The 27,357-nt window shown below is 33.5% G+C and overlaps 1 protein-coding gene and 1 long non-coding RNA gene across 2 annotated transcripts in view; one reads left to right on the top strand and one right to left on the bottom strand.

Annotated features, from left to right (window-relative positions):
• LOC139521723 (protein mono-ADP-ribosyltransferase PARP14-like) overlaps nt 1-27,357 on the bottom strand; it is a 107,277-nt gene that overhangs the window by 55,178 nt on the left and 24,742 nt on the right. The window contains exon 2 of the mRNA XM_071315285.1: nt 17,531-17,619. Coding sequence (XP_071171386.1) covers nt 17,531-17,619 — 89 coding nt within the window. The remainder of the gene's footprint in view (nt 1-17,530; nt 17,620-27,357) is intronic.
• On the top strand, nt 26,725-27,257 carry LOC139521731 (uncharacterized). Its single transcript, XR_011664056.1, has 2 exons — nt 26,725-26,806; nt 27,178-27,257. It is a non-coding gene; the product is annotated as an uncharacterized lncRNA (long non-coding RNA).

The following is a 27,357-nucleotide window of genomic DNA, read 5'->3' as shown; positions in this document are numbered from 1 at the left end:
TCTCTTCACTTTTGTGAATATGTGAGTCTTTTGCCAAATATTTGCCGCATGACAATAACGATTTAATTTGTTGGTGTAAAAGCTTTTATGATTTAAAAAAAAATGAAAAAGAATACTGGACCGTCCGTCCGTATCACACTTGTGAACACGACCAACTTGGTGTTTTTCCACCGATCTTCACCTTAGTTGATGTACATATTCAATTTCTGGAGGGATAATTACATATTGATTTATTTAGGTCGAAGGAAAATATCACGTTTTTTTTTTATCAACGACGGTCTTCTCCGCTTCAAGATATCTTGTTCGAGTTAAAGTTTTTCCTTGATGAATTTTGAAAAATATAATTGTCCCCTCGTTTCAATTTATTTAAGCAGTGATTGGTGAATACAGAATTCAAGTGGAACACCAAATTGGTGAATTGAAATGATACAAAGTATTGAGTACATTATGGAGGCATCCGAGGCCAAAACTAACAGACATGTGCTGCCCTTGTCAACCGACATAATCATTGTTTAATTAAATATCAACTTCAATAAAACATGATTTGTTCTTTTCGTTTTCCAAATTCAACCAGGACAGCTAGAAGCTAAACGTCTAAAAGATGAAATGTAACTTAAAGTCTATCATTTTCTTTATAATAAATTTAAAAAAAAACCATGTCATTTGGACTCTGTAGGAAAGTTTTATCATTGTCAATTATTGAAAGCAATAAAATCAATAATGATCTTAATTTATTTTTATTTTTGAGACGACCCTTCACATTTCACCTGTAGTAGTCGTTCTCAACTGTAGGTGTCGAGAGATGTTGAAAAGGTCTATTAGTCAGAGTGTTGATATTGAAATAAAATTTGGTACATAATATCATTCGAATTTTCGTTAAATATGCATTTAAAAATTCAAGTATGATGGCCGTAACTTAAACACAAAAATGTTGAGGATGGTCGTAAGGTAAATCTGTGATGGTCGTAACTCTTTAATATTAAATAGGTCCGGATAAGACAAGCCAAGAGTTTGAAAATATATTTTATTATATGAATATATTATATGATATATTTGTAATTTTTTTTTTTTTTTTACAAACTACGTATAATAAAGCAATTTCGGTCCGTGTAACACTTATCAATTTCAAAATGTTTTCCAATTTAGTTTTTGGGAATTTTGATCAAAGTCATCAAAGTTTTGAAATATCAAAATTAAAAAATATTTCATTATATTATAAAAAAAAATGGTGAAAAGAGAAGTACCTTTAAAGTGCGAAACGGAGAAAACTGAAACAAATCATTCTTATTTAGGATAAAAAGCACGAAATGTGTCAAATCATTTTACATCTATTGAAAAACAACACATTTGAGGATGTACTTACATGTAACTGAACCATTTGATTTTCTGGGGGGGGGGGGGGGGGGGGGGGGGCTATGGTTTTTTTTTTGGAAAAAAAGTTTATTTCCAGTTTTTGGAGAAAAAAATTAATTTGTTTTGAATTCTGAAAAAAAAAAATGTTTGTTACACCCTCAGCTGCCATTATATGTAATGCTAGAAAAATCAAATGGTTGGTGCCTTAGTTGGGAATCATTATAAGCTGAAATTAATAATAGATTATGGAGTTCGTTATGAAAACTAGACCATTTATTTATTTGTTGAATATAAAAATCAAATTGTTAACTACTGATGGGTGTCGAAGGTGGTCAACCGGAGTTTTGAGCAAGGATTTCTTCGTATGGGTTTGAAAACTGAATCCACGGGGTAGCAACTAACGTTGTGTAACACAGGCATTTGTCTCAGAAAAAAAGTCATATAGGAATAACAATTCTGAGACAAGTTCCTGTGTTGTGTAAGCCTCGAACGTATGAGGTTGTTGATATCTATTCTACACTGATATTCGCTGTACAAACTGAGTTTTAGAATTAAATCAATTACATGTATGAGTAGCATGGAGCCAGGATAATATTAAAAGGTAGAACTTTATACTTCTACTTAGTGTGCTAGAACTTTATACTTCTACTTAGTGTGCTGGTCTTGTAAACGCTGAATACATTAATAAAATATAAACATATTAACATAAACATGATCTTCAACCTGAATATGTACGTGATAGTTGCCGCTGTACATTAAGTTTTACCTCGTCACACTATCCTGGCTACAAGCAACTGATATTTAATCCTACTCTTAAATTCAGCGTATATATAGCGTGTAGCAGTGTAGAATATATATCAACAACATTCTACTTTCTGATCTAACACAACGTTCATTGCCACACTATGGATTTGGTATCCCCCATGTACCCATACTTAGAACTAATACTAACGATAAAACGCAATATATATGGTCGTCATGCAATCGATAAAAAACAAAAACAACACGTTAAAAACTGCATGAATCCGAAGCATATTTCTGGATTTGCCTTATGTTGAACGATTAAAAGCCGAATATTTGATGGCCAATATTTATGAGAAATGCAATAGTTGATTAATTGTACATTCAATTATTTCATCTGACGACATGATTACAGATAATAAAAAAGTGGTAAATAAAAAAATAATTAAAAAAAATATTTGAGGGAATACCAAGAGACGTAAGAGATATGAAAGGAGCCGATGTCAGCTCAGTACACATGGTCCACCTTGTCATAGCAAAAGTAAACATAAAACATGCAAAAGGGACAAAAACCAGTAGAACAAAAAATATAAAAATAAAACACATAAATTATAACGAGGAGAAGCTTAAAGACAAACATCTCAAAGATCAATTCCAAATCGAGCTCAGAAAGAGATTTGAAATATTCAAAAGATGGCTTAGACCTGGATAAAGATCATAAATGGGTAGAAGGTTGAGATGTCATCAAGAATGTGTGAAGATATTATTTGCTGGAAAACAATCTAAAAAGAAAGTTATCATGAGAGAAAGAAAACGAAGGAAATGTAACGTGTAACCAGTAAATACTCAAGTTGTCCATAAACTGCGATGATACCAAAAGCCTTTTACTATCTATCTACATGTATGTTACTATAACTCACCTGCGAAATCGCGGAGGAATAAACGTATGTAAACCGTAAAAAAAATTATAACTGGCGAATTCCAAGAGAGGTATCAAAAGTCATAGGTACTTGGGGACTGGGCATATTTTTTTGGTCCTTCCACCTTTTTCCAAATACCGATTTTTATTCTTTCTGTTTCTCTGTATACTATGAACATAAACACACATATATATATATATATATATATATATATATATATATATATATATATAACCGACGTGGAAAGGTAACACATGCCCACCGAAAGCTCTTTTATTGAGAGCCCAGGTGGTCGTGTGGTCTAGCGGGACGGCTGCAGTGCAGGCGATTTGGTGTCACGATATCACAGTAGCATGGGTTCGAATCCCGGCGAGGGAAGAACCAAAAATTTGCGAAAGCAAATTTACAGATCTAACATTGTTGGGTTGATGTTTAGACGAGTTGTATATATATATATATATATATATATATACAACTCGTATATACAGTTATAATTACTATATAAAACGGTCACTGGTATATTAACCCTTTAACCCCAATCCCGCCTGTAGGCGTGATGGCGACAACCATTCTTTGATGGCCCGTATGACCCTCCATACCTTTTTTGAACTGCCCCACCTGAACTTTCATGATCACAGGGACTTTAACCAAGCAATACATGGTCCTTAAACTCTTCTCAGACATCTGTGAATGAAAATATGGCACTTTGAAAGCCGTTTAAGAGTTCAAAATCGGAAAAACGTGAAAAGTAGCCAAAATCAGGTGGGGGTGGGCATCTTTTTATGGCCACTACGTAACTATAGTAGTCAATGCAGGTATAAACAATTATCGTAAATGAATGCATATGTGGTATAGGAACACACAGAGGTATACTATGGCCAATAGGAAACTAGTCTGTAAAAGCTAGTTCACCGTTTTGTCAAAATCCGTAAAAACAGACATTAAGGCAGACCTGACTTGACAATAAAAATTACCCAGCAAGACACTTAAGTCCCATATACTCCTAGTTGGCATGAATGGACTGCAGTAACTATAGGGTAAGACTTGAATGACAGTTTGGTCAATGTTCACCTCTCAAGGTCGTTTTGAAATCGGAAAATAAAGTTACCCAGTAAACTATTTGAATTTATAGTAAATTATAGCAAATTTATACAATTTATTCATAGTATATATGCATACAGAAATATTTCAGTGGCTGCCGTGGATAGAAAACTATTAGAATTGAGAAAATATATTAATAGCAAATACACTTTATCTATAGTATACTATGTATGATCATAGTATACAGAAAAACGCAAAAAATAATTGTTCTGTCCAAAGTACTTATGCAAATTATGTTTAATTTCAAAACAGGCCTAAAGGACAGCGGAAGTCTTTTTTATTTCTTAAAAAGTCAGTCCGATGACGGAAACAATATATGGACGCCTAAATTTTCGTTTTCCTCCCAAAATAACCCAAACTGAAATACTTTAAGCAAGATGTATAAATGCTAGCACACACGCGCGAAATCGCGGGCATCCAGAGCGTGGTTGAAAGTATGTAACGTGTTGTAGGATGAATATTTGTGACAAAATAATGACTGGAAAATTTGAGGAAAATTAATTAAAGTTATGGGTTCTTGGGAATAGGACAATTGTTTTTCAACCCCTTTTTCCCAAAATTTCCATTTTTTTGTTTTCTATAAATTTCAATATGAACATGCGTTTAGTATGTTTTTAACATACATTACTATTAATAAAGTGTGTTTGCTATTGACTATCAATTCTCAGTTAACTAATCAACCAACGGCGGTCATTGATATATTATATAGATCCTCTCTATTTAATAAACTTAGTGACCCGATAATTTTTTCTAAACGATTTTATGACTGAAGAATTTCAGAAAAGGTATCAAAAGTTATAGGTACTTTGGGACATGACAATTGTTTTTCTTGCCCGGCTTCAATTTTGTTTCCTCCAAAACTATTTTTTTTCCTATTGATTCCAATAATGTTAGCGTTTACATTTAATACTATAAATAAAGTGTATTTGCTTTTTTACTATTAACTGTCAATTTACTAATCCTCTTTATATCATAAACTGGGTGACCGCCGTGGATAGTCAACTTGAAAATGATAGCAGATAGCAAATACACGGTTACTTATAGTCTTTTGTATGTACTTCAAAGTACAGAAAAAAACGCAAACCGGATGTCTAGTCTGACTTAAAATTTCGTCCAATGACGGAAAAATGTCCGGACGGAGTTTTTTTCGTTTTTCTTCTAAAACAACACAAACTGAATAATCATAAGCATGGATGACAAATGCGACAATATATGGTATCTATTGGACACAGTGGCATGGTGATTAATTTATTGTGGAAGGAAGAGAAGCGACACTCAAAATGAAGTCTTCTCGTTTAATAGCATAGACGATGCACAATGCATACACTTCGATTGGGACAGTCTGCTATGTCAATCTGATTAACGTTTACGTTTACTTTGAAGGGCTCCTTGTACCCAGTTCAAAGTGCTCTTACAATGTTATAGCTCTACTAGCATATAATAAACCTCTGTCGATTTGCTGACTTTTCGATATAAGAACAATGACAGCTCAATGACAGTTAATCTATAACACCAAATAACTAACTGGTGGTGTTTAACGACCCTGGCTGGCAGCTTGTAAACTCTCGCTCGTTCGCTTAGGGTTCGCAGGCGTTGGGTGAGCAATTAAATGTTTTTTTGTGTTGTTGTCAAGTTGGAACAAGGCGGAAATTTTGATTTTGCGGGATTTATTTGTTTTTATACGTCCGGAACGGGACGTATTATGGTATACCGTTGTCCGTCCGTCCGTCGTCCACACTTCGGACAATAACTCAAAAACGCTCACTCCAATATTCATGAAACTTAAGTGAATTGTTTATATCTATTGACGTAAGCTCCCTTTCGTTTTTTATTAATTTCAGATTTTAAGTTTTGGATTTATGGGGCTTTATTAAAAAAAAGGGGGGATTTTCAACACTTCGGACAACAAGAGGCTCTCAAGAGCCTGAATCGCTCACCTGAATTTTTTTGGTTTAATCTCTCATCAATGATTATTTTGGCTTTTCAATTTATTTAAATGTTCTTTGAATCGTCCTATTTTCTTCAAAAGCAAAAAAAAAATCATTTTCTCCTATGTTCTATTTTAGCCATAGGAGCTATGTTTCTTGACATACAAGGAAATGAAATTTAAAATTTATACTAGATACTCTGAAACTCTAAAACTCATTTAGCCTAAGTTTGGCTGAAATTGATACAGCAGTTTCAAAGGAGAAGATTTTTTAAAGTAAGTCAACATGATGAACAAATTGTGAAAAAAGTCTTTAAAGGGCAATAACTCCTTAAGAGGTCAATTGACAATTTTGGTCAAATTGACTTATTTGTAGATCTTACTTTGCTTAACATTTTTGCTATTAACAGTTTATCTGTATCTATAATAATATTCAAGATAATGACCAAAAACTGCAAAATTTCCTTAAAATTACCAATTCAGTGGGAGCAACCCAACAATGGTTTGTTTGATTCATCTGAAAATTTCAGGGCTGATAGATGTTGACCTAATGAACAATTTTACCCCATGTCAGATTTGCTCTAAATGCTTTCGTTTTTGAGATATAAGCCAAAAACTGCATTTGACCCCTATGTTCTATTTTAAGTAACGGCGGCCATGTTTTTTGACGGATCAAAAATTGAAGCACACACTTTGTGCAGGATAATCTAAGGAACAATCATGCTAAGTTTCATCCAAATCCATTCAGCAGTTTCAGAGGAGAAGATTTTTTAAAGTTAGCAAATATGATGAACAAATTGTGAAAAATTGTCATTAAAGGATAATAACCCCTTAAGGGGTCAATTGACAATTTTGATCATATTAACTTATTTGTAGATCTTACTTTGCTGATCATTTTTGCTGTTTACAGTTTATCTTTATCTATAATAATATTTAAGATAATGACCAAAAACTGCTAAATTTTCTTAAAATTACCAATTAAGTGGCAGCAACCCAACAATGGTTTGTTTGATTCATCTGAAAATTTCAGGGCTGATAGATCTTGACCTAATAAACATTTTTACCCCATGTCAGATTTGCTCTAAATGCTTTCGTTTTTGAGATATAAGCCAAAAACTGCATTTGACCCCTATGTTCTATTTTAAGTAACGGCGGCCATGTTTTTTGACGGATCAAAAATCGAAGCACACACTTTGTGCAGGATACTCTAAGGAACAATCATGCTAAGTTTCATTCAAATCCATTCAGTAGTTTCAGAGGAGAAGATGTTTGAAAAATTGTTAACGACGACAGACGGCGACGACGACGACGACGTCGACGACGACGGACGCCAAGTGATGAGAAAAGCTCACATGGCCTTTTAGGCCAGGTGAGCTAATAACTCAAAAAGGCTTTCATCAATGTCCATGAAACTTTGGTGAATTGTTTATATCTATTGACGTAAGCTCCCTTTCGTTTTTTTTTTTAATTTCAGATTTTAAGTTTTGGATTTATGGGGCTTTTTTTTTTAAAAAAAGGGGGGATTTTCAACACTTCGGACAATAACTCAAAAAGGCTTTCACCAATGTCCATGAAACTTTGGTGAATTGTTTATATTTATTGACGTAAACTCCCTTTCGTTTTTTTTTTAATTTCAAATTCTAAGTTTTGGATTTATGGGGCTTTATTCATAAAAAGGGGGATTTTTAACACTTCGGACAATAACTCAAAAAGGCTTTCACCAATGTCCATGAAACTTTTGGTGAATTGTTTATATCTATTGATGTAAGCTCCCTTTCAATTTTTATAAATTTCAGATTTTAAGTTTTGGATTTATGGGGCTTATTTCATAAAAAAAAGGGGAGTTTTTAACACTTCGGACAATAAGGCTTTCACCAATGTCCATAAAACTTTGGTGAATTGTTTATATCTATTGATGTAACAAATAATACTTAATAAAATCTGAGGGTGTCAGTTTATGAAAAAAAAAAAGGAAATCAAGTCTCCTAAACATTTATCAATATGATCATCTTGTGAATATTCTAAACAATAAAAAGGTTCAATCAATATACCTCAAGAAAATTACCTTCTTTGAAACTACTATAAAATTTGGAAATCAGCCATAGAATTACTAAAACCCATAATCATATATCACTTTCCTTATATTGCATTGAAGACTTCTATGTTATATACCAATGTTAATTATATTTGTTTTTTTATGCTAAATATTGAAAAGCTGAACTAGGTTTAATCATCAGTGTCTTCTTCACTGTAATCACTGTCCTCATCATCAGAAAAATCCTCATTTTCATTCTCAGAAGAGGCCTCCTCATCATCAATGAAATCCTCATCCTCATCCTTAATGAAATCCTCATCTTCATCATCAATGTAATCTTTATCTTCATCATCAATGAAATCCTTAATACTTTCATCACCTACTTCCTCATTTAGATCATAACTTTCAGTAGAGTCCCTTTTGTAATATCTGTAATATTCATTTGGTACTTTGCTATTCATTTTGGTATCTAACCATATTAACCTTTTTGGTTATTAGCTATACTTGTGTAACCGGATGTTGTTAGCTAGTCTGATGTGAACAATAAATGTGATACTTTATTGGCGTTATTAATTTGGTTAAATCCAGTAGTTTGATGACCATCAACAATCAATACATTACAATTTGGCGACGAGGATAATCGAGGATAACAAAAGATGGCAGAAGCACGTCCAATATTGTCTGATGTTGGTTTAATTCAATTTGACGTTGGGAATGACATTAATTCGTTGGGACAAAGATGGACACGCTGGCTTCGATCTTTTAATTTGTATGCAACAGGTAAAGGAGTTGTAGAGGCACAACAGAACAAAGCATTATTGTTACACAGTGCTGGAATGGAAGTACAAGATGTATATTATACCCTGGTGGAACGAGACCCGGGTGAACATGAAACAGTGTACGAAGTTGCTGTAGAAATTTTGAACAATCACTTAACACCGCAAGTAAATAACTCTTTTCAAAGGAACCAATTCCGGGCAATGGAACAAAAACCCCAAGAAACAATTGAACAATATATAACCAGGTTGCGACAAAAGGTAGTTTATTGCAATTTTGGTAATGTAGACGAAGCTATTTGCGACCAAGTAATAGACAAATGTAGTTCAAAGAGATTAAGAAGAAAATTATTAGAAAGGCACAATGTTACCTTACAGCAATTGCGTGAAACTGCACAGGCAATGGAAGCTGCAGAGAAACGGGCAACTTCGATAGAACAACCTATTGAATCTGTCAACAAAGTTTCAACTTATGCAAGTAAGAAACAAAATCAAAATAAATCAGAGTTTAAACAAATATCATGTGGGTTTTCTGGACATTACAAAACAGACCCAAAATGCCCAGCAAAAGGGAAGAAATGCAGATTATTCCAAAATGAAGGACATTTTGAAAAATGTTGCAAGTCTAAGAATTTTTTTTCAAAGAATCACTACTGTAAACCAACTTATTTTCGCGAGCGATTTATTTTCGCGACTTTCGCGAGTAGAAACATAACGCGAATGTAAATCGTCGCGAATATTTAAACCTTGGATCTTTCCTTATTAAACTTCATCTAGTTAATCAGAAAATCGCGAAATTAAATATCCGCGAAGTGGTCAACAAATGGTAAAACGCAAAATAAAGTATCCGCGAAAATAAGTTGGTTTACAGTATTCAAGAAAAACAAATGTGCGACATGTTGAGTCTGCAGATGATAAATGCAGTGAACCAGATTACGATAACGAAGATGATGATTATGCATTTACAGGACATGGGATTAAAGGCAAAGTCAGCAAATTTACAGTTAATGTTGGAGGTATAGATGTTCCTGTGGTGATTGATTCTGGTGCAACTGTAAACATTATAGATAGGACACTTTGGGAACACTTAAAGAAGAATAAGATTAAGTGCGAGTCTAAAACATCGTCTAAGAATTTGTTCGCTTATGGTAGTAATAAGCCACTTACTATAGCAGGCAGTTTTAATACAAATGTTTGTGTGAACGACCGCTGTGTTTCAGCTGATTTTTTCGTGATTGAGGAAGACGGCCAGGCATTACTTTGACATAAGACGTCAATAGAACTTGGTGTATTGAAAATAGAGACAAATGTTAACACAGTGACTGATAATGTGGTGAAACTTTAAAATACAAGTAAATTTCCAAAGGTATTTGCAGGTGTGGGAAAATTAGTAGACTTTCAATTGAAAATTCCTATAGACAAAAGCATTCAACCTGTAATTCAGCCATTACGTCGTATACCGTATCATTTGCGAGGAAAGTTAGAAGAAAAACTGAATGAACTTGTAGAACAGGACATTATTTAAGCCGTTAATGGGCCAAGTCAGTGGACATCGCCAATTGTGATTGTACCAAAGAAGAATGGTGATATACGCATATGTGTTGACATGAGGCGCGCAAATTTAGCAGTCATGCGTGAAAGATATCCAATTCCAACTGTAGATGAGGTAATTCAAGATTTGAATCAAAGTAAAGTCTTCTCAAAGTTAGATATTAAACTTGCGTACCATCAAATTGAACTGACACCAGAGATTAGACAGATAACTTGCTTCATTACAATTAAACACAGTGTGGGAACGGAACTGTACGGTTTTCTAATAATTTGGTCATTCGGGAGACTGTCAAGCGGTGCTCCGACATTCGAAAAATAACAAGTTGCTTGATGGAAACTTTGACGAACTCTTATGTTCCTATATAACGTTTCTGCTTCAAGTTTTGATAGCTAAAACATTCTTTATGTAAATATGAACCAATAAAATAATTAGAAAGATATATGCATCGAAACGTTTTCCTTAGAATGGTGGAGCTCCGTGTAAAACAATCAAAATGGTCACACAACAGCGATCAAAAATGTCGAATAAACATCGAAAAATCAATGTTTGCTACTTGGATTTTCACATGTACCTTTTCTGATATATAGTCTTACCTGTCTGAAAGTTTCAAAGAAATTGTCCCAGTAGAAATCCAAATATATTCATTTTCTCCATGTCGGATATTTTTATTGACTGTACAATCGCTCGCAAGTTGACTGTAATATCACTCGGAGCCTTCCTGTAAATCACTTGGAGCTTTCCTGTAGAATTGCTTGGCCAAATTTATTAAATACATTGCATATGCATTGCATTGGTTGTTTATTGCTGTCCTATTTGTTCATCTATGGTATTTGAAGTGAAAATAAGCACAAAACCAGTCATTTTGACAATTAAGATTCTATCAAGGAACCCTTTAAGGTGACTATATCAGAGACAAAAACAAAACGTGTACACTACACATAAAAAAGAAGATGTGGTATGATTGCCAAAGAAACAACTTTCCACAAGAGACCAAAATGACACAGAAATTACCAATTATAGGTCACCGTACGGTCGCGGTCGTCAACAAAAAGGTCTGGTGGATGCGTCTAATTTAAGCTATTTCAGTTTGAAAGCTAAAACTCAAGTAATTGCAGATGCAAGCCCTGTAGGCTTAGGTGCTGTTCTAGTACAGAAACAGAATGATGAGTGCAAAGTCATATGCTATGCAAGCAGAAGTCTCACAACTATCGAAAGGAAGTATTCACAAACAGAAAAAGAGGCGTTAGGGTTAGTATGGGCCTGTGAAAGGTTCCATATGTATTTACTGGGTCATGATTTTGAGTTGCTAACCGATCATCGTCCGTTGGAATTTATATTATCGCCCAAGTCTAAACCATGTGCCCGAGTTGAAAGGTGAATGCTTAGAATGCAACCTTTTAAATATGTTCTGGAATATATTCCAGGATCACAGAATATTGCAGATTCACTATCTAGGTTGTTAGTGGTATCGAAAAATGAATCAAAACAAGGAGAAATAAATCCAGCTGAGGAGTATATACGTTTTGTTGCATCTGAATCTACACCAAACGCTGTAAAGATTGAAGATGTGGATAATATGTCACTTAATGACAAAGAATTACAAAATATTAGAAATTGTTTATTATTAAATGGAAGATGGCAAGACTTGCTAAACAAACAGTATTTAACAGTGAAACAGGAACTTAGTTCTATAGGTCATATTGTTCTTCGTGGAACAAGACTTATTATACCGACTGAATTGAGGAATCAGATACTGAAGTTAGGACACGAGGGACATCCTGGAATTGTTTTAATGAAACAAAGATTAAGATCAAAAGTTTGCTGGCCAAACATGGACAAGAGTATTGAAGAGTATTGTAAGTCTTGTTATGGGTGCCAGCTTGTCGCAAACCCAGAGAAACCAGAACCGATGATACGAACGTCTCTTCCGTCTAAACCGTGGGAACAGATATCAGCAGATTTTTTAGGACCGTTACCGTCTGGAGAATATCTATTTACCGTTGTTGATTACTATTCAAGATGGTTGGAAGTGACAATTATGAGTAAAAGTACAAGCGCAGATCGTGTAATTGATGCTCTGGACAAAATGTTTACTATACATGGTTTACCCATTTCAATCGCAACTGACAATGGACCTCAATTTATTAGTGACACTTTTAAAAAATACTTGGATCAAAATGGTATTGTGCACAGAAGAATTACACCCTTATGGCCAGCCGCAAACGGGGAAATAGAGCGTCAGAACCGTTCATTGCTGAAGCGCATGCGTATTGCAAATGCTGAGAAAAAGAACTTGAGTACTGAAATACAAACGTATTTGAAGATGTACAGGTCAACACCTCATTGTACTACAGGTGTAAGCCCAGCTGAATTGTTATTTAATAGAACGCTTCGCACAAAACTACCTGATATTCAGATCCGTTCACATGACGACACTGAAGTGCGTGACCGAGATAGTCAAAGGAAGGAGAAAGGAAAACTATATGCGGACACAAGAAGGAATGCGACAACAAATGATTTGAAAGCAGGAGATTCTGTTTTAGTGAAACAAAATAGAGGAAATAAATTGTCTACAACCTTTAATCCGAAACCATTCACACTGCTGGAAAAGCATGGAAATAGTGTTGTTGTTCAAAATGATGATGGTGATACATATAAGAGAAATGTCACACATATTAAAAGATTCATTGAAAGGAAATCTAGTGAAAATCAAAATGTCAATAGTGAAAATGTCAATAGTGAAAATCAAAATGTCAATAGTGAAAATCAAAATGTCTATAGTGAAAATCAAAATGTCAATAGTGAAAATCAAAATGTCTATAGTGAAAATGTCAATAGTGAAAATCAAAATCAAAATATATCTAGTGAGAATCAAAATATATCTAGTGAGAATCAAAATATATCTAGTGAGAATCAAAATGTTGAAAGTGAAAATCAAAATGTGTTAAAAGGAAATCAAAATGGTGGAATTAATGATAAAGCTCAGTCTAACAAATTGAGGAAATCCGTCCCAAGTCTAGAGCCGTCCAAACCGTCTAGACCAACTCGTGACCGGAAACTACCATCCAGATACAAAGATTTTGTTTTAAGCAATTGAGACAATTGTGTACTTGGGTTTATAGACAGTTAATTGAGATGACATTTTTTTATTGTTTTGTTAAATCAAATTCTAGTCAAGAATTTAGTATTATAAATTTTAAAGTATTTTCATACATTTACTTGATACTCAGATAAATCATGTTAATTGATAACTTTTAAAAAGACAAATTTTACATTTTCAGTAAATTTTTGCTGGTTAAGTTTTGAAAGATTATTCTTAAAAGCTACATTTGGAAATTTAAAAGAACAAGGAAATAAAGATATTTTTTTAGTAAAAGGGGAGAAATGTAATATCTGTAATATTCATTTGGTACTTTGCTATTCAATTTGGTATTTAACCATATTAACCTTTTTGGTTATTAACTATACTTGTGTAACCGGATGTTGTTAGCTTGTCTGATGTGAACAATAAATGTGATACTTTATTGGCGTTATTAATTTGGTTAAATCCAGTAGTTTGATGACCATCAACAATCAATACATTACAACTTTCACCATCTTCACCTTCCCTGTTATCTTCTTGCTGCTCCTCATTGTCATTGTAGTCTTTTTTGCCATTTTTATACTCCCCTCGTCTTTCAGACGGGACGTATTATGGTATACCGTTGTCCGTCTGTCGTCCACACTTCGGACAAAAACTCACATAAGCTCCCTTTCCATTTTATAAATATAAAAGGTACTTGGTACTCAGAAAGTGTGTTGTGAACAAGATAGAATGTATGGATGAAAAATTAAGACAACAAACTTAGTTAAATTTGAGGTAGCCTTAATAGTGCCAATTATTTTGTGCATTTTTATTTATTATTTTGGGGAGGGGGTATTTTACAGGGCTCACACTATTTCTAGTTGATCATATAAATTCATTAAAAGACAAGTTAAAAGAGCAACGGGCGTATCATGCGCTAAAGCGCAGCCCTTTATTTTTTTACTATTGTTGTTGGTTGTTTTGCAGTCTACTTCCTTCACAACGGTTTCTTTCAGTGCAAGGTTGGTCAGCTACCGCTAACCATGATGATGAAGCATTATTATGACCCCAGTTGTAAGACAATGAATTGGCTGTTTATTATCTAACACCTAGGATACAGACCCTCTGACGTCATTCGGCATAACTCTACCCCATACATAATTGGTTTTGGAGTGTATGCTGACGCGGGTATTTACATAGACAACAATATAGACTGTACGGCGTTGGATTGGTTTTGAAAGAAGCAAGTTGTTGATGCATCTATCAGTAAATCAACATCGTAGATAACGGGTAAAGTGTAGCTGACCCAGTGCGTCCTTACAGTTGCAAAGACTTGAGACGTGACTCCATGTTGGATTGGAAATCGACGACCGTGAATGGCTTTACATCCCTTGCACGGTCAGTATTGATTGAAAGAAGTTGGAAGTTTTAACGACATTGACTGGCTATAGATTTAGCACATGCACGGTGGATTGGCAGGACTTTTCTCATACACTTATATACCCGTGGTCGACGAATTCTTTATTTCCTGGTTAAGAGTGTTCCCTAAATGTATTCTTACTGAACACGAGAATCTCCTTCCTTATTTATGAATGTGACCAACCGAATTAATATATTTACCGAGTTTGTAGTAACATGAGCAATACGACGGGTGCCATTTGTGGAACAGGATCTGCCTACCCTTCTGGAGCACCTGAGATCACCCTAAGTTTTTGGTGGGGGTGCGACTTGCTCAGTCTTCATTTTTCTATATATGTTGTTTCTGTGTACTATTATACTTGTCTGTTTTTCTTTTTCATTTTTAGCCATGGCGTTGTAAGTTCATTTTCGATTTATGAGTTAAGACAATAAATTTCCTTTCGACAATATTTCTAATCTTCTTTACCTAGAGACGTTTAGATGTTTGTCAAGGAGAATAAGATAGGAAATGTAGTATCGGGTAACAACATAGAGGTTCTGGAAAACTGGCTACATACTACATACGAAATTTAGTTGCATCGAACAAATCTTATATGGAGGTCTTCTCTATGATTTGTCTCCATGTTTCGGTGCATTGAGCCACAGTCGTGACTTTGGATCTGACCATGATATATGGAAAAGATATCCTTTTCCGGTTTTAAAACAAAATATTTTAAGTCATTTTTGAAATCAAAAGCACATGTCTTATAAGACTTAAAAACCTTCAGTTTTTAATGTGTTTTCATAATACAGTAGATGTGTTTGAGTAAAAAAAAAAAAGAAAGTATCAGCTAAAGACCGATTTTAATGCAAATCTATTCTTTTTTATTTATTTATCAAAAGCCTCTACCCCTTGAGATGCAAAATCTGACATCCCGAGCGACACGTAATATTTGGACGAAAAACTAGTTGTAAACCGATTAATTTTAAGTAAGAAGCTGGTATTTGGTTAAATTCCATGATATGAATTCAAATCCATATAAATGATACAGTTGGAGTTCGTCTAAAGTAGTTTTTTTATCTAGAAATTTGTATATGTAGCCTCAAAATCTGCAACACGGAAAACTAGGGAGAGGTGTTTGAGAAAACAGAGCACTGAAATCGACTGCGTCTACTTGCAAGAAATAGATTATGCTGTAGTTCCTTCCGTGCAAACATTATATGGTACTAGGAATTCCCAAAAAAGAAATTTTTATACTTGAACTTACTTTGATAGTTTTTCTTCGCTTCGAAATTGCCATCCCGTGTCAAACATAGCCGACACCCTGCATGTGGCGTTCTACACCAGGATGTTATGTGTGTCAATTGGTTGTTAAAATTGTTAATTGCACACTTATAGTTTAAATGATGATAAAATACCATCAACATTTTGAGTCGCTTTTCTTGTTACGGATTAATATGAAAAACGAATAAATCTATACATAATTGTAAGCGTCAATTTTGTTCCTTTAATAACAATTTAGGTCTTTCCATTTTTCTGTGGAAAGACCTATTGTATTTGTTCTGATTATTATTTTTATTTTCCTCCGCCAAATTTTGTTCTCGCTGATTATTTTTGTTTCGCAATATGTCACTAAGATGTTTCTTATATAATGTCATACAGTTTATGCGCTTTATTTTTCACCTGTTCTAAGCCGAAAAATTTTCTTTTTAAGATTTATCTCCCCGAACACTGTTTTCCTTGTGACTACATCTACTCCGTATTAACCGCAAAAGAAAGCGACAAATTTATTTTATAAAATTGATTGTTATATCCTTCGCAACCTTGTCTTATTTTGAACGAAGCGATATGAACACTCCATATGAGAGTTATTGCCCCTTATGCATTTGATATAAATGATGTGTATTTCTATCTTGTAAACCATAAGTAATTGAGACCTAGAACCTTTTGATTTGAGGTCCTCGGTCCACGAATAAGAAAATAAGGTCACGGTCAGAGGTCAAGGTCATATTTGAAAAATTTTGATTTTGACTTATTTTCAATTATTTTCAAAAGTCATTAGTAAAATTGGCGTTCAACGATTTTGACCTTTACTTTTACCTCATATATATACATGATAAAGCCATTGGACTTTTTTCCATTACGTTGCAAGCCAATTGACAAAGAAAAAGCCAACCGGAAGTGACCTGGTGTAAACTTGAAGTTGCTATTTTTTGTACTTATTTATTGCATAAGTATATTTTACAATATATTTTTGGAATCAGTATTAAGTATCAAATAAAACTGGAAGTGATATATTTCAAACCGAAAGTAACAATGTAGGAATCTCCCTTATTTAGAAAAAATGAATAGCAACCATATATTTTTTGGAATCATTATACAATAAGCTATCAATTGACGCTGGGTATGATATTTCAAACTGAATTTTCATATTTTATATCAAGATTGATATGTACGGATGTTCTTTCTATTAACAATGCAAACTTTGCTAATTGGATTCCAACTATATATCCTTCCGAACTAGAAGTTAAAGAAACAAAAATCATCTTAAAAAGTGTTTTTACTTTTTTACAAAATCTCAGCATGCTTAAATGTATCATAATATTATATTAAATCTTTGATTACTCTCTGATGTAATGTATGGTCAACTACTAATACATACCTTTTTCAATAGAGTCTTTCTTGTTTTGTTCAACATTGGTTTTCTTCTTCTCTGTTTGAACCAGCTGGGATCCATAATTAGATGTTTCTCTGTAAAAGAGCCACACTTAGTCTTGAGAATTAATAAATATTTGGAATTATTCCTGTACTTGACTGGTTATAGATTCTCAAACAGCTTTATAATCATTTTCATAAAAGCATGGACAACCACAATACTTATGTTGGTAATAATACTGTTCATTTATATTTTATTGTTTATCATAGGCAATCAATAGCATTATTTTTTACGCTCACTGAGTCTGTTCGAGGCCTTTCAATGGGATGTTAGTTAAATAAAAGAGTTCATGCAGGTGAACGAGAAGAAAAAAAGAAAGTTAAAGTATTCAACTTTTAAATCAACACACAAGGATTATTTCTATGCTAGTTATTCCTTTTATTTGATTTAGGCGTTTGGAACCTTTGGCGACCCCGTAGTTTAAATGTGATCCTAAAATAAAATTAAAATTGAGAATGGAAATGGGGAATATGTCAAAGAGACATCAACCCGACCATATAAAAAAACAATAATAACAGCAGAAGGTCACCAACAGGTCTTCAATGTAGCGAGAAATTCCCGCACCCGGAGGCGTCCTTCAGCTGGCCCCTAATAGAGGTTTCCAGATTTGCTACGTATCAGGTACGGTTGGTACGTAACACAACCGTTGGTGTTGTTTGGGAGGTTTTATTTAATGCATGAGATTATTGTATGTATCATGATGAAAATAAAGAAACAAAATTGCATATCAGTGATAAAAACCTTAATCTTTTATTTTATTACGATTTCTCTGCTTCTAGAAAACCTTACACGTGATTTTATACGATAAAATTTATTTTGTGCACAAGAGAATGAATCAAACAGTCCTTACTGGAACTGAGTTGCCTCGACCTTTATATTCTAAAAATAGATTTGCGTTTCTGTATGGCTATGTTTTTGTTTTCTGTATATATTAAGAAAAGGAATAGAATAAAGAATGTTTTCTAATACTCAAATATAAATTGGAATAATTAGAAATTACTTATTAATAATATCTTACGTGCACCTTACTGGTGTCGTTAATGACTACAAACACGGATCCAGGGGGAGGGGGCTTGGGACCCGCTCCCCCTTTTCGTGGCAAAAATTTGGTTGATTATATAGGGAATCACTGAAGTATGGTTGGAGCGCCCCCCTCCCCTTATGAAAAGTTCTGGATGCGTCACTAAACTAGTACACGTGCTTATGGTAAAAATGAGTTCAAAATTGTGTTGATTTCTCATTAAAATAATTTTTTATTAATTAAGCTATCTTTTCGATCATTGGAGCAACATTTTTTCATAAAACGCAACACACATTGTAAAACCATCGATCTATCTTTTTCCTTATATTTTGTCACTGAACTTTTTAATAAAATTGTTGATTATATTAATTACTTAAAGAATAAATATAAATTTTTTGACACTAACGAAAACCATTTTTTGAGTCGAAATATTCATCATCACGATGTTACTTCATCGTGTTCGCTTATTATTATTATGTCACTAGATATTGTTATTACATTAATATTTGTAAATATTGTCGCGAGTAAAATTGTGTATTGCACGTGCCTGGGAGTAGTATAATATAATCTACGAGGGGTAATGTTAAACCAATATCCATCCATTAATCCTTTTGTCGTACAGCATTGCCAAAAAAACCTTCATACAACACAGCGTATTTTGTTCACTGATAACGGCAATAATAGTCTAATGCAATATGAATATGTCTTTCTAACTCTTCGTAATGTTGTACGGAAAATACTATGTTGCTATATAATGTCTTTTGCACCATTTACAACTGATTTATGGACTTACTTTAAATAAAGCTAATACTAATAATGACCACTGCCCTTTCCTCGATCTTGATATCTATATCACTAACGGAAAGCTGAATACTAAAATATATGATAAAAGGGATGATTTTTCATTTCCTATCGTTAATTATCCGTTTTTAGATGGTGACGTTCCCTTGTCACCATCTTACGGTGTTTATATATCTCAACTTGTACGATTCGCTCGTGTTTGTAACAATGTTTTAGATTTTAACGAGAGAAATTTATGTATTACTGAAAAATTATTACACCAGGGTTTTCGATATCACAAACTAGTCAAAACATTTACTAAATTTTATCATCGGTATAAAGACATCATTCGTAAATATAGCTCAACATGCAGACTTTTTATACGTTCAGGTATTTCACATCCAATTTTTTATGGAAATATTCTTTATAAGCACAAAGGTGTCAGTATTCACCTCAGAAACTTACAAAACCTTTAAATAGACTGATTAAGAAGGGATATAATTACGATACTGTTGTCAAGTCATTAAAGATTGCATATTTTGGCGTTAATATTGAGTCACTGATAAGGTCTTTGCGTCGGATTAAACGCATTTATTCTAAAAACAGTTGTTGGCATGACACGGGTTATGTTCTTCTCATATATGTTATGATGGCATGATACTAAACCCCTAACGGGAAGGATTGTGCCTGATGTTCATATGATGAAATCATAATCTTTCAGTCAGTTTAATTGAAGTCTGGAGCTGGCATGTCAGTTAACTGCTAGTAGTCTGTTGTTTTTTATGTATTATTGTCATTTTGTTTATTTTCTTTGGTTACATCTTCTGACATCAGACTCGGACTTCTCTTGAACTGAATTTTAATGTGCGTATTGATATGCGTTTATTTTTCTACATTGGTTAGAGGTATAGGGGGAGGGTTGAGATCTCACAAACATGTTTAACCCCGCCGCATTTTTGCGCCTGTCCCAAGTCAGGAGCCTCTGGCCTTTGTTAGTCTTGTATTATTTTAATTTTAGTTTCTTGTGTACAATTTGGAAATTAGTATGGCGTTCATTATCACTGAACTAGTATATATTTGTTTAGGGGCCAGCTGAAGGACGCCTCCGGGTGCGGGAATTTCTCGCTACTTTGAAGACCTGTTGGTGACCTTCTGCTGTTGTTTTTTTATTTGGTCGGGTTGTTGTCTCTTTGACACATTCCCCATTTCCATTCTCAATTTTACTCAAAATTAAGGATCATTTTCATCGGTTGGTAAATGTTTTTATGTTATTTGTTCAGGTTTATATGTACTAGTATCATGAATACGATACTACTTAAAATAGTTAACTCCAGTTTTTCTGAGTTTTCTCTCTCGGCTTACTGCGAAAAAGATATATGAACAGTTGTGTTAATAAAAAGGGCATGTTTCTAAAATTTATAGAGCATATTGATTTTATGAGGGTTTTTTTTTATAAAGAAAAACTTTAAGCCCGACGGTAAAGATAATTGTCCAAAAATGAAGGATGTCAAGTAAATACGATATCAGCCATATCTCTATGCACAATTGTTCAAATTGAAGATGTAAACGACCTTGTATTTTTTATAATTTCTTTCCGGACGTCTGATTTTTTTTTTATCTTTATTTAATTCTTCAACATATATATACAACAGATATATTACATATAACACAAAATTATCACAAGGCAATGTTATCTAAAAGTATAATGACAAAAGTCATACATAATCAGTACATTAATTAGAAATCAAACGTTTTGTTTGTAACAGAGTATTAATTTTTATAAAGTATGTCTCCCTGGACTTTTTTTTATCTTTTGATTCAATATCCATAGACTAAGGTTTTAGACCTCCCGCGTACAGACTGAATACCGATTTGGTTTTATAATAGTTTTGTCATTTTTCTTTTGTTATTAAGGTCAATTTATTTTGTTCAAATTCATTTTATTTGATCATGTTTTCTAAAAATTTACCAAAATAAATACAAAACTTTAACTTTTTACAATGATACATTAAGTTATTACAAACAAAATTTATAAAGTTTTAAATTTGTTTTGTAATTTAGCTTCTTTGTATCTATGTAGTTTCACGGGGAAATAACTCTTAACTATAAACCTTTCGTTCCAACGGTTACTTGCAACGGTTGCTTGAAAGCATAATCGAGTGCACACACTATTGTTTCCTACGAATACAAGAAACCACATGAAATTAGTCCCAAATTACAGCTAAAAATTCTCAAAACAGTTCTGCATATGATTCCTAAAACATGTGTTGATTTAAAATGTATGCATCAATAATTTTCAAACGTTAAATGACGGCTCCCACTTCGTACTACGGTTGGTACGGTAGCAAATCTGGAAACCTCTAATGCCCGCGTCACACTGTCCCGATTTTTATATACGATGGACACCCGAATGCGAAAATTGTAGGTTCATACGAAGTTGGTCCCGATCTCGTCAAAATACCAAAAAGTGACCGAAGCAAGAACGATGAATAACGAAGTATATACGATGATGCCGAAATTATATACGATGGCAAAAGATGGACATACGAAGGTTAACCGAAGACTGGTATTTAAGCTTCATATCTCAGCCGAAGCCTACACTATGGATCACGAAGGGTATACGATGGATTACGAAGGCTACACGATGATGGCGCGATGGCCATACGATGTCTAAAAGACGTCGTGTACAGCTTACGATGCCCTCGCCTATACTACATGTAAGTTGCGTGTAGATAAAATTGTCATGGACACTCAAAACTTGGTATGGTGTTACTCGTTAAGAATATCTTAAGCGCTATTGACTTTAAAGTTCAAAGGTCAAGGTCACAGTGGCAGTTGTAATACAATGCAATATCACCCTTGTGGACACTCTAAAACCAATATGCTTCAAAAGATTTTAACCACATTTGGTATATTATTCCTCCTTGTAATGATCTGACATTTTTTAAGTTCAAGGCCAAAGGTCAAGGTCATGCAGATGGACTTGTTTTTTTCTCCTCGAAAAAGCATAATACAAGGTATTTCCAGTTATTGAATGTTTTGGTTGATTTAAAAAAAAATAGTTTATGTATCAAATATGCATATTCAATTTACCATTTTCTGCATGTGTCATATACACATATAGTGTCCATATTTGTCCCCAATATGTTACATACGAGGGGATGCCGAGCTCGGCATTGCCTTGTTTGAACTGTACAATGTGTGCACTAGTCTGAATAATCACCCATAATTATGCCCACGTTTACTGATCTATCTTTAAGGTAAGGTAATGGGTTTCGTTGATCCTTTTTATTCAAAATGAGCTCTTTCCGGGACAATATCATTACTATATAGACAAAAGGAAGGATGTGTGGAAAGCAACAAATGCGGCAAAATATGACATATAGAAAACAAAATGGTTATGGAGTAAACATTCGTGTGACAACAACTCAGACGATACATAAACAAATCAGAATAATGAAGAAAAAGTTGGTTTCCCTATAAGCGTGTACCTGCAGTGTTGGTGTACGAGGCGCGTTTATGATTTTCATTATGTTATTTGTGAAAGTAAATCCTGAGCCTGTAGTAGCTGCTCTTCTTATTCCATTTGAGTTAATAGAAACAACGCTGTCGCCTTTCTTGTGCTCATAGAATCATGATATGAGCTCCATGTTTTGTGAACGTCTTTCTTAACTGTCGTATTAGACTGACCAGTGCATATAGCGCATGGCACTTTAAATGTATTTTAGCGCGAAAATTAACTTACATTTAGCTGGATTTATTGCCGTCGTAGTAACATCTTGTCGCCTTCGTACTTTTATTCGTTGGCAACACGACGGGATTACGAGGTCTTGACGAAGTCGTGTTGCCATCGTAAGACCTTCGGGTAGCTTCTTGATTCGTTCGTGTAGACATCGTAATGTCCAAACTGTCCGATGGAAACGATGGAAACACGAATGCAATACGATGTTCAAAGATGCATTATCGGTGACATTACGATGGTGAGGATGGTGATACGAACTCAATACGAACCCTCAACATCGGACGCACCTTCGGGGATTTTTTAACATGTTAAAAAATTTAGAGCCCTTCCAGAAGTTGTCCCCGAAGGCTAGAAAAAGTGGCCGATGGTTAAAGATGGTTAAAGATGGCACTACGAATAGCCCAATCTGGATACGATCAGTCCCGATTTTGAAAATTTCATTAATCGTGTTGCCATTGGCGTAAAAATCGGGACAGTGTGACGAGGGCATAAAAAAATATATACTAGTTCAGTGATAATGAACGCCATACTAATTTCCAAATTGTACACAAGAAACTAAAATTAAAAAAATACAAGACTAACAAAGGCCAGAGGCTCCTGATTTAGGACAGGCGCAAAACTGCGGCGGGGTTAAACATGTTTATGAGATCTTAATCCTCCCCCTATACCTCTAGCCAATGTAAAAAAGTAAATGCATAACAATACGCACATTTAAAATTCAATTCAAGAGACGTAAATTACCTTTGCAATAAAAAAAATTACCAATAATTATTCTGAACCAGGCAATCTTTTTAATTCTGAACTTGTTTAATTTACAGGCATAATTACATTTGATATATAAGTTTGACACACACTAATTTTGAGCATTGAGAGAATTGATTTTTCTTTATTACATGTAAGTATGTGAATTTAAAATTCAGCTGAATTTTAAAGATTTTGGGTTTTGTAAAGCAGAATATTGTTCTATGAAATAGTGTCCTCAAGACAATATTGTATGACTATGCATCATGAAATATTGTCTTCGTTTTATATCATGAGAAGGCCAAATCTTCATAGGGAAATTTAAACAATATTTCACATATTTTACAGTTGTTTTTCAAACCACGCATCTTTTGGGGAGATATATAATATTCATAAATAATTTGATTTGTTGACGTTCTGATTCCCAGATATGATCTCTATGTTTTATCTCATAGAGACATAATTTGGGAATGCTACCAGTATAATTGTTGCGATGAAAATGGAATTCTTAAGTTGGCATACAGTAGAGGTAGGGGTAGTACATAATTCTAGTAAAAGTTCAAACTCTAAAGAGTTCTGGACATATAAATGTTGAAAATATGCCGCACAGCCCTATGTTTTGATCTTTAGGTAAATTAGTAGTGCATACGAACTTTCAATTCTAGTTTTTGGTTTTTCCGTTTGAATGGCCTTGTTCACACGTACGTTAAATTCGATTTGAATTCGAATTGAATTCGCTTATCACGTTCGCACACTCTTCTTTTTTTAATTCGAATTGGCTAATTCGAATTATCCAATTCGCATTAGAAATACGCGTTTGTTTTACGAATTTAAAAAGTTAACGTCATTTGACACGCATTGTAATTCGAATTAGAATTGACGTTAGGACGTTAAATGTTTCGAATTTGAAACTTATACGAATTAGTTAATGCGAATCGATTTCGAATTACGTGTAAACTCAGCATAACTAGTAATTTGTTGGGGCTCTTTATAGCTTGCTGTTCGGTGTGAGCCATTCAGTTTTAAACATATACTAGAACACACGCGAAATCGCGGGCATTCAGAGCGTAGTTTAAAGTATGTAAAGTGTTGTTGGAAGAATTTTGTAAAATATTGAATGACTGGAGAATTTCAGCGGCAAAAGTATCATGAGTCATGGTTATTGGGGACAGGAATAGTTTTTTTTATATCCCTTCTTATTTATTTCCAATATTCCTTTTTTTGGTTTTCTATCAATTTCAATATGAACATACATGTAGTATGTTATGAACATTCAAGTAAGAAGCCTGTAACAGTGGTTGTTGTTTGTTTATGTGTTACATATTTGTTTTTCGTTCATTGTTTTTGTACATAAATACGGCCGCTTGTTTTCTGGTTTGAATTGTTTTACATTGTCAGTTCGGGGCCTTTTAAAGCGGAGTATGCGGTATGGGCTTTGATCGTATTTGAAGGTCGTACGGTAACCTATAGTTGTTAATATCTGTGTCATATTGGTCTCTTGTGGAGAGTTGTCTCAACATGGCAATCATACCACATCTTCTTTTTTTTGTAATCAATGAATTTTGTAAAAAAATTAATGACTGGAGAATTCCAGAAAAGTTATCAAAAGTTCACATGAATATTTTTAGCGCTTATCTGTATATTATGAACATTACTATATAAATATAGTGTATTTACTTTCAATTCGAAGTTTACTAATCGATCCATAGTGGTCATTGATATAGTAAACAGACCCTCTCTATTTAATAAACTCTGTGACTGCAGTGGATAGTAAACTTGAAAATGATAGCAGATAGAATTCTGAAAATACACTTTATTCTTTGTATAATGTATGATCAAAGTATACAGAAAAACGCAAACCGGAAGTCTAATCTGACTTAAAAGTTCGTCCAATGACGGGACTATATCCGGATGCCTTTTTTCTCGTTTTTCTCCAAAAATAACTCAATCTGAATAATCATATGAATGGATGACAAATGGCACTATGCACTGTACATATGTGGTAGCCTCTTTATTTTGTATATATTGTAATTGTAAAATAAAGATGTATAATTATGTTAATATAAATAAAACTTCAAAACATATTGTTTCATATAAACTTTTATTACACTGAAACGTTTCCATACATTATTCATGATTACTTGGATTTGATTGGTTAGTTTAAAGTTTTACCGCTCAGTTCTTAGTTTCTTTGTTTTGAGTGAGAAGGACTAATGGAGTCGAAATGGACAGATGTGTATGTCCAGTAGCCATTGAAATAGTTTGAGAATTTATAGAGAATAGTCATGATTCTATTTGCATTGACAGACTTGACATTTTGACGTGAGTTTTCTTTATCTACTTCTTTATTAATATTTCTAATATATTTCCATAGATTGAATGATTTTTGGTATGAAAGGTTATTTTTCTCTGTGATCCCGAAAAGTATTATCGCTACATAAAATGCATATATTATACACTTATTTTATTATATAAAGTACTGGTAGTCATTTGTAAGAGCTATATGTAAATCGCTTTAGAAAGTACACACATTCCGATCGATACTTTGAGGTGTATTCGATAAGACTTTGTTATGAGTAGATTTTAAATACCACCGTGTATTATTTGTGTGAATTAGTCCGTACACAATAACATTGTTGATTGATTATAAATAGAAAACATAAGCAAAGTTGTATTAGATAGCGAACTACGTTTCTGCACATATTTACAGTATTGTCCGAGTTATGTTTTATTTTATACACAAGGACATTATTTATATTGTATGTTTTATAATTAGGTCTATGTTTAAATACGGTTTCATTAAAATCCGTTATTTAACATTGTAATTTTGGTTTACAGAATTTGTAAGCTGTTATATAAAGATATCACTGTGTGATAACCAGTATGTACATTTGAATTGGTTTGTGCCACAACAGTAACTACCTTGCTCCACAAGTTGGTAAGGATTAGTAATATGTTATTAGAATTATAATGTATTTCGTTTAAAAGGTTGAATTAACTATGGAGTATGTTAAGCACATAGTTTTGATAAAGAGTTATTTCCCTTGAGTTTAGATGCTTTTAATATTTGTTTAATTTATCAATGTTGTTAATCTGAACAACTGAATATTATATGTAAAGACATTAATACTATGATTTGACGATTAAACATAATATTTGATCTCATTATGTTCATAACTTAAATGTATTTTTAAAGTGCAATGTTTTGTATAAATTATATGTAATGAAAGAATATTATACTTATCACGTGTAATACTAATTTATTATTTGATCTGTAAAATTAGTATAACTTTATCATTGTTATTACAGGGTGTTTTACGTTACTGATTAATAAATATCCTGAACCCTAGCAAAGCGACTTTAGTTTTCCTTGAGGCCTAAAAGTCAGCTATTACACATATAGGACACAGAGGCGTGTTGATTAATTTATTGTGGAAAGAAGAGAAGCGACACCCAAAATGAGGTCTTCTCGTTTAATAGTATAGATAC

Source organism: Mytilus edulis, chromosome 4, assembly GCF_963676685.1.
Source record: "Mytilus edulis chromosome 4, xbMytEdul2.2, whole genome shotgun sequence".
NCBI lineage: Eukaryota > Metazoa > Mollusca > Bivalvia > Mytilida > Mytilidae > Mytilus > Mytilus edulis.
Note: the sequence above shows the minus strand (reverse complement) of the source record. Positions and strands in the feature narration are given on the sequence as shown.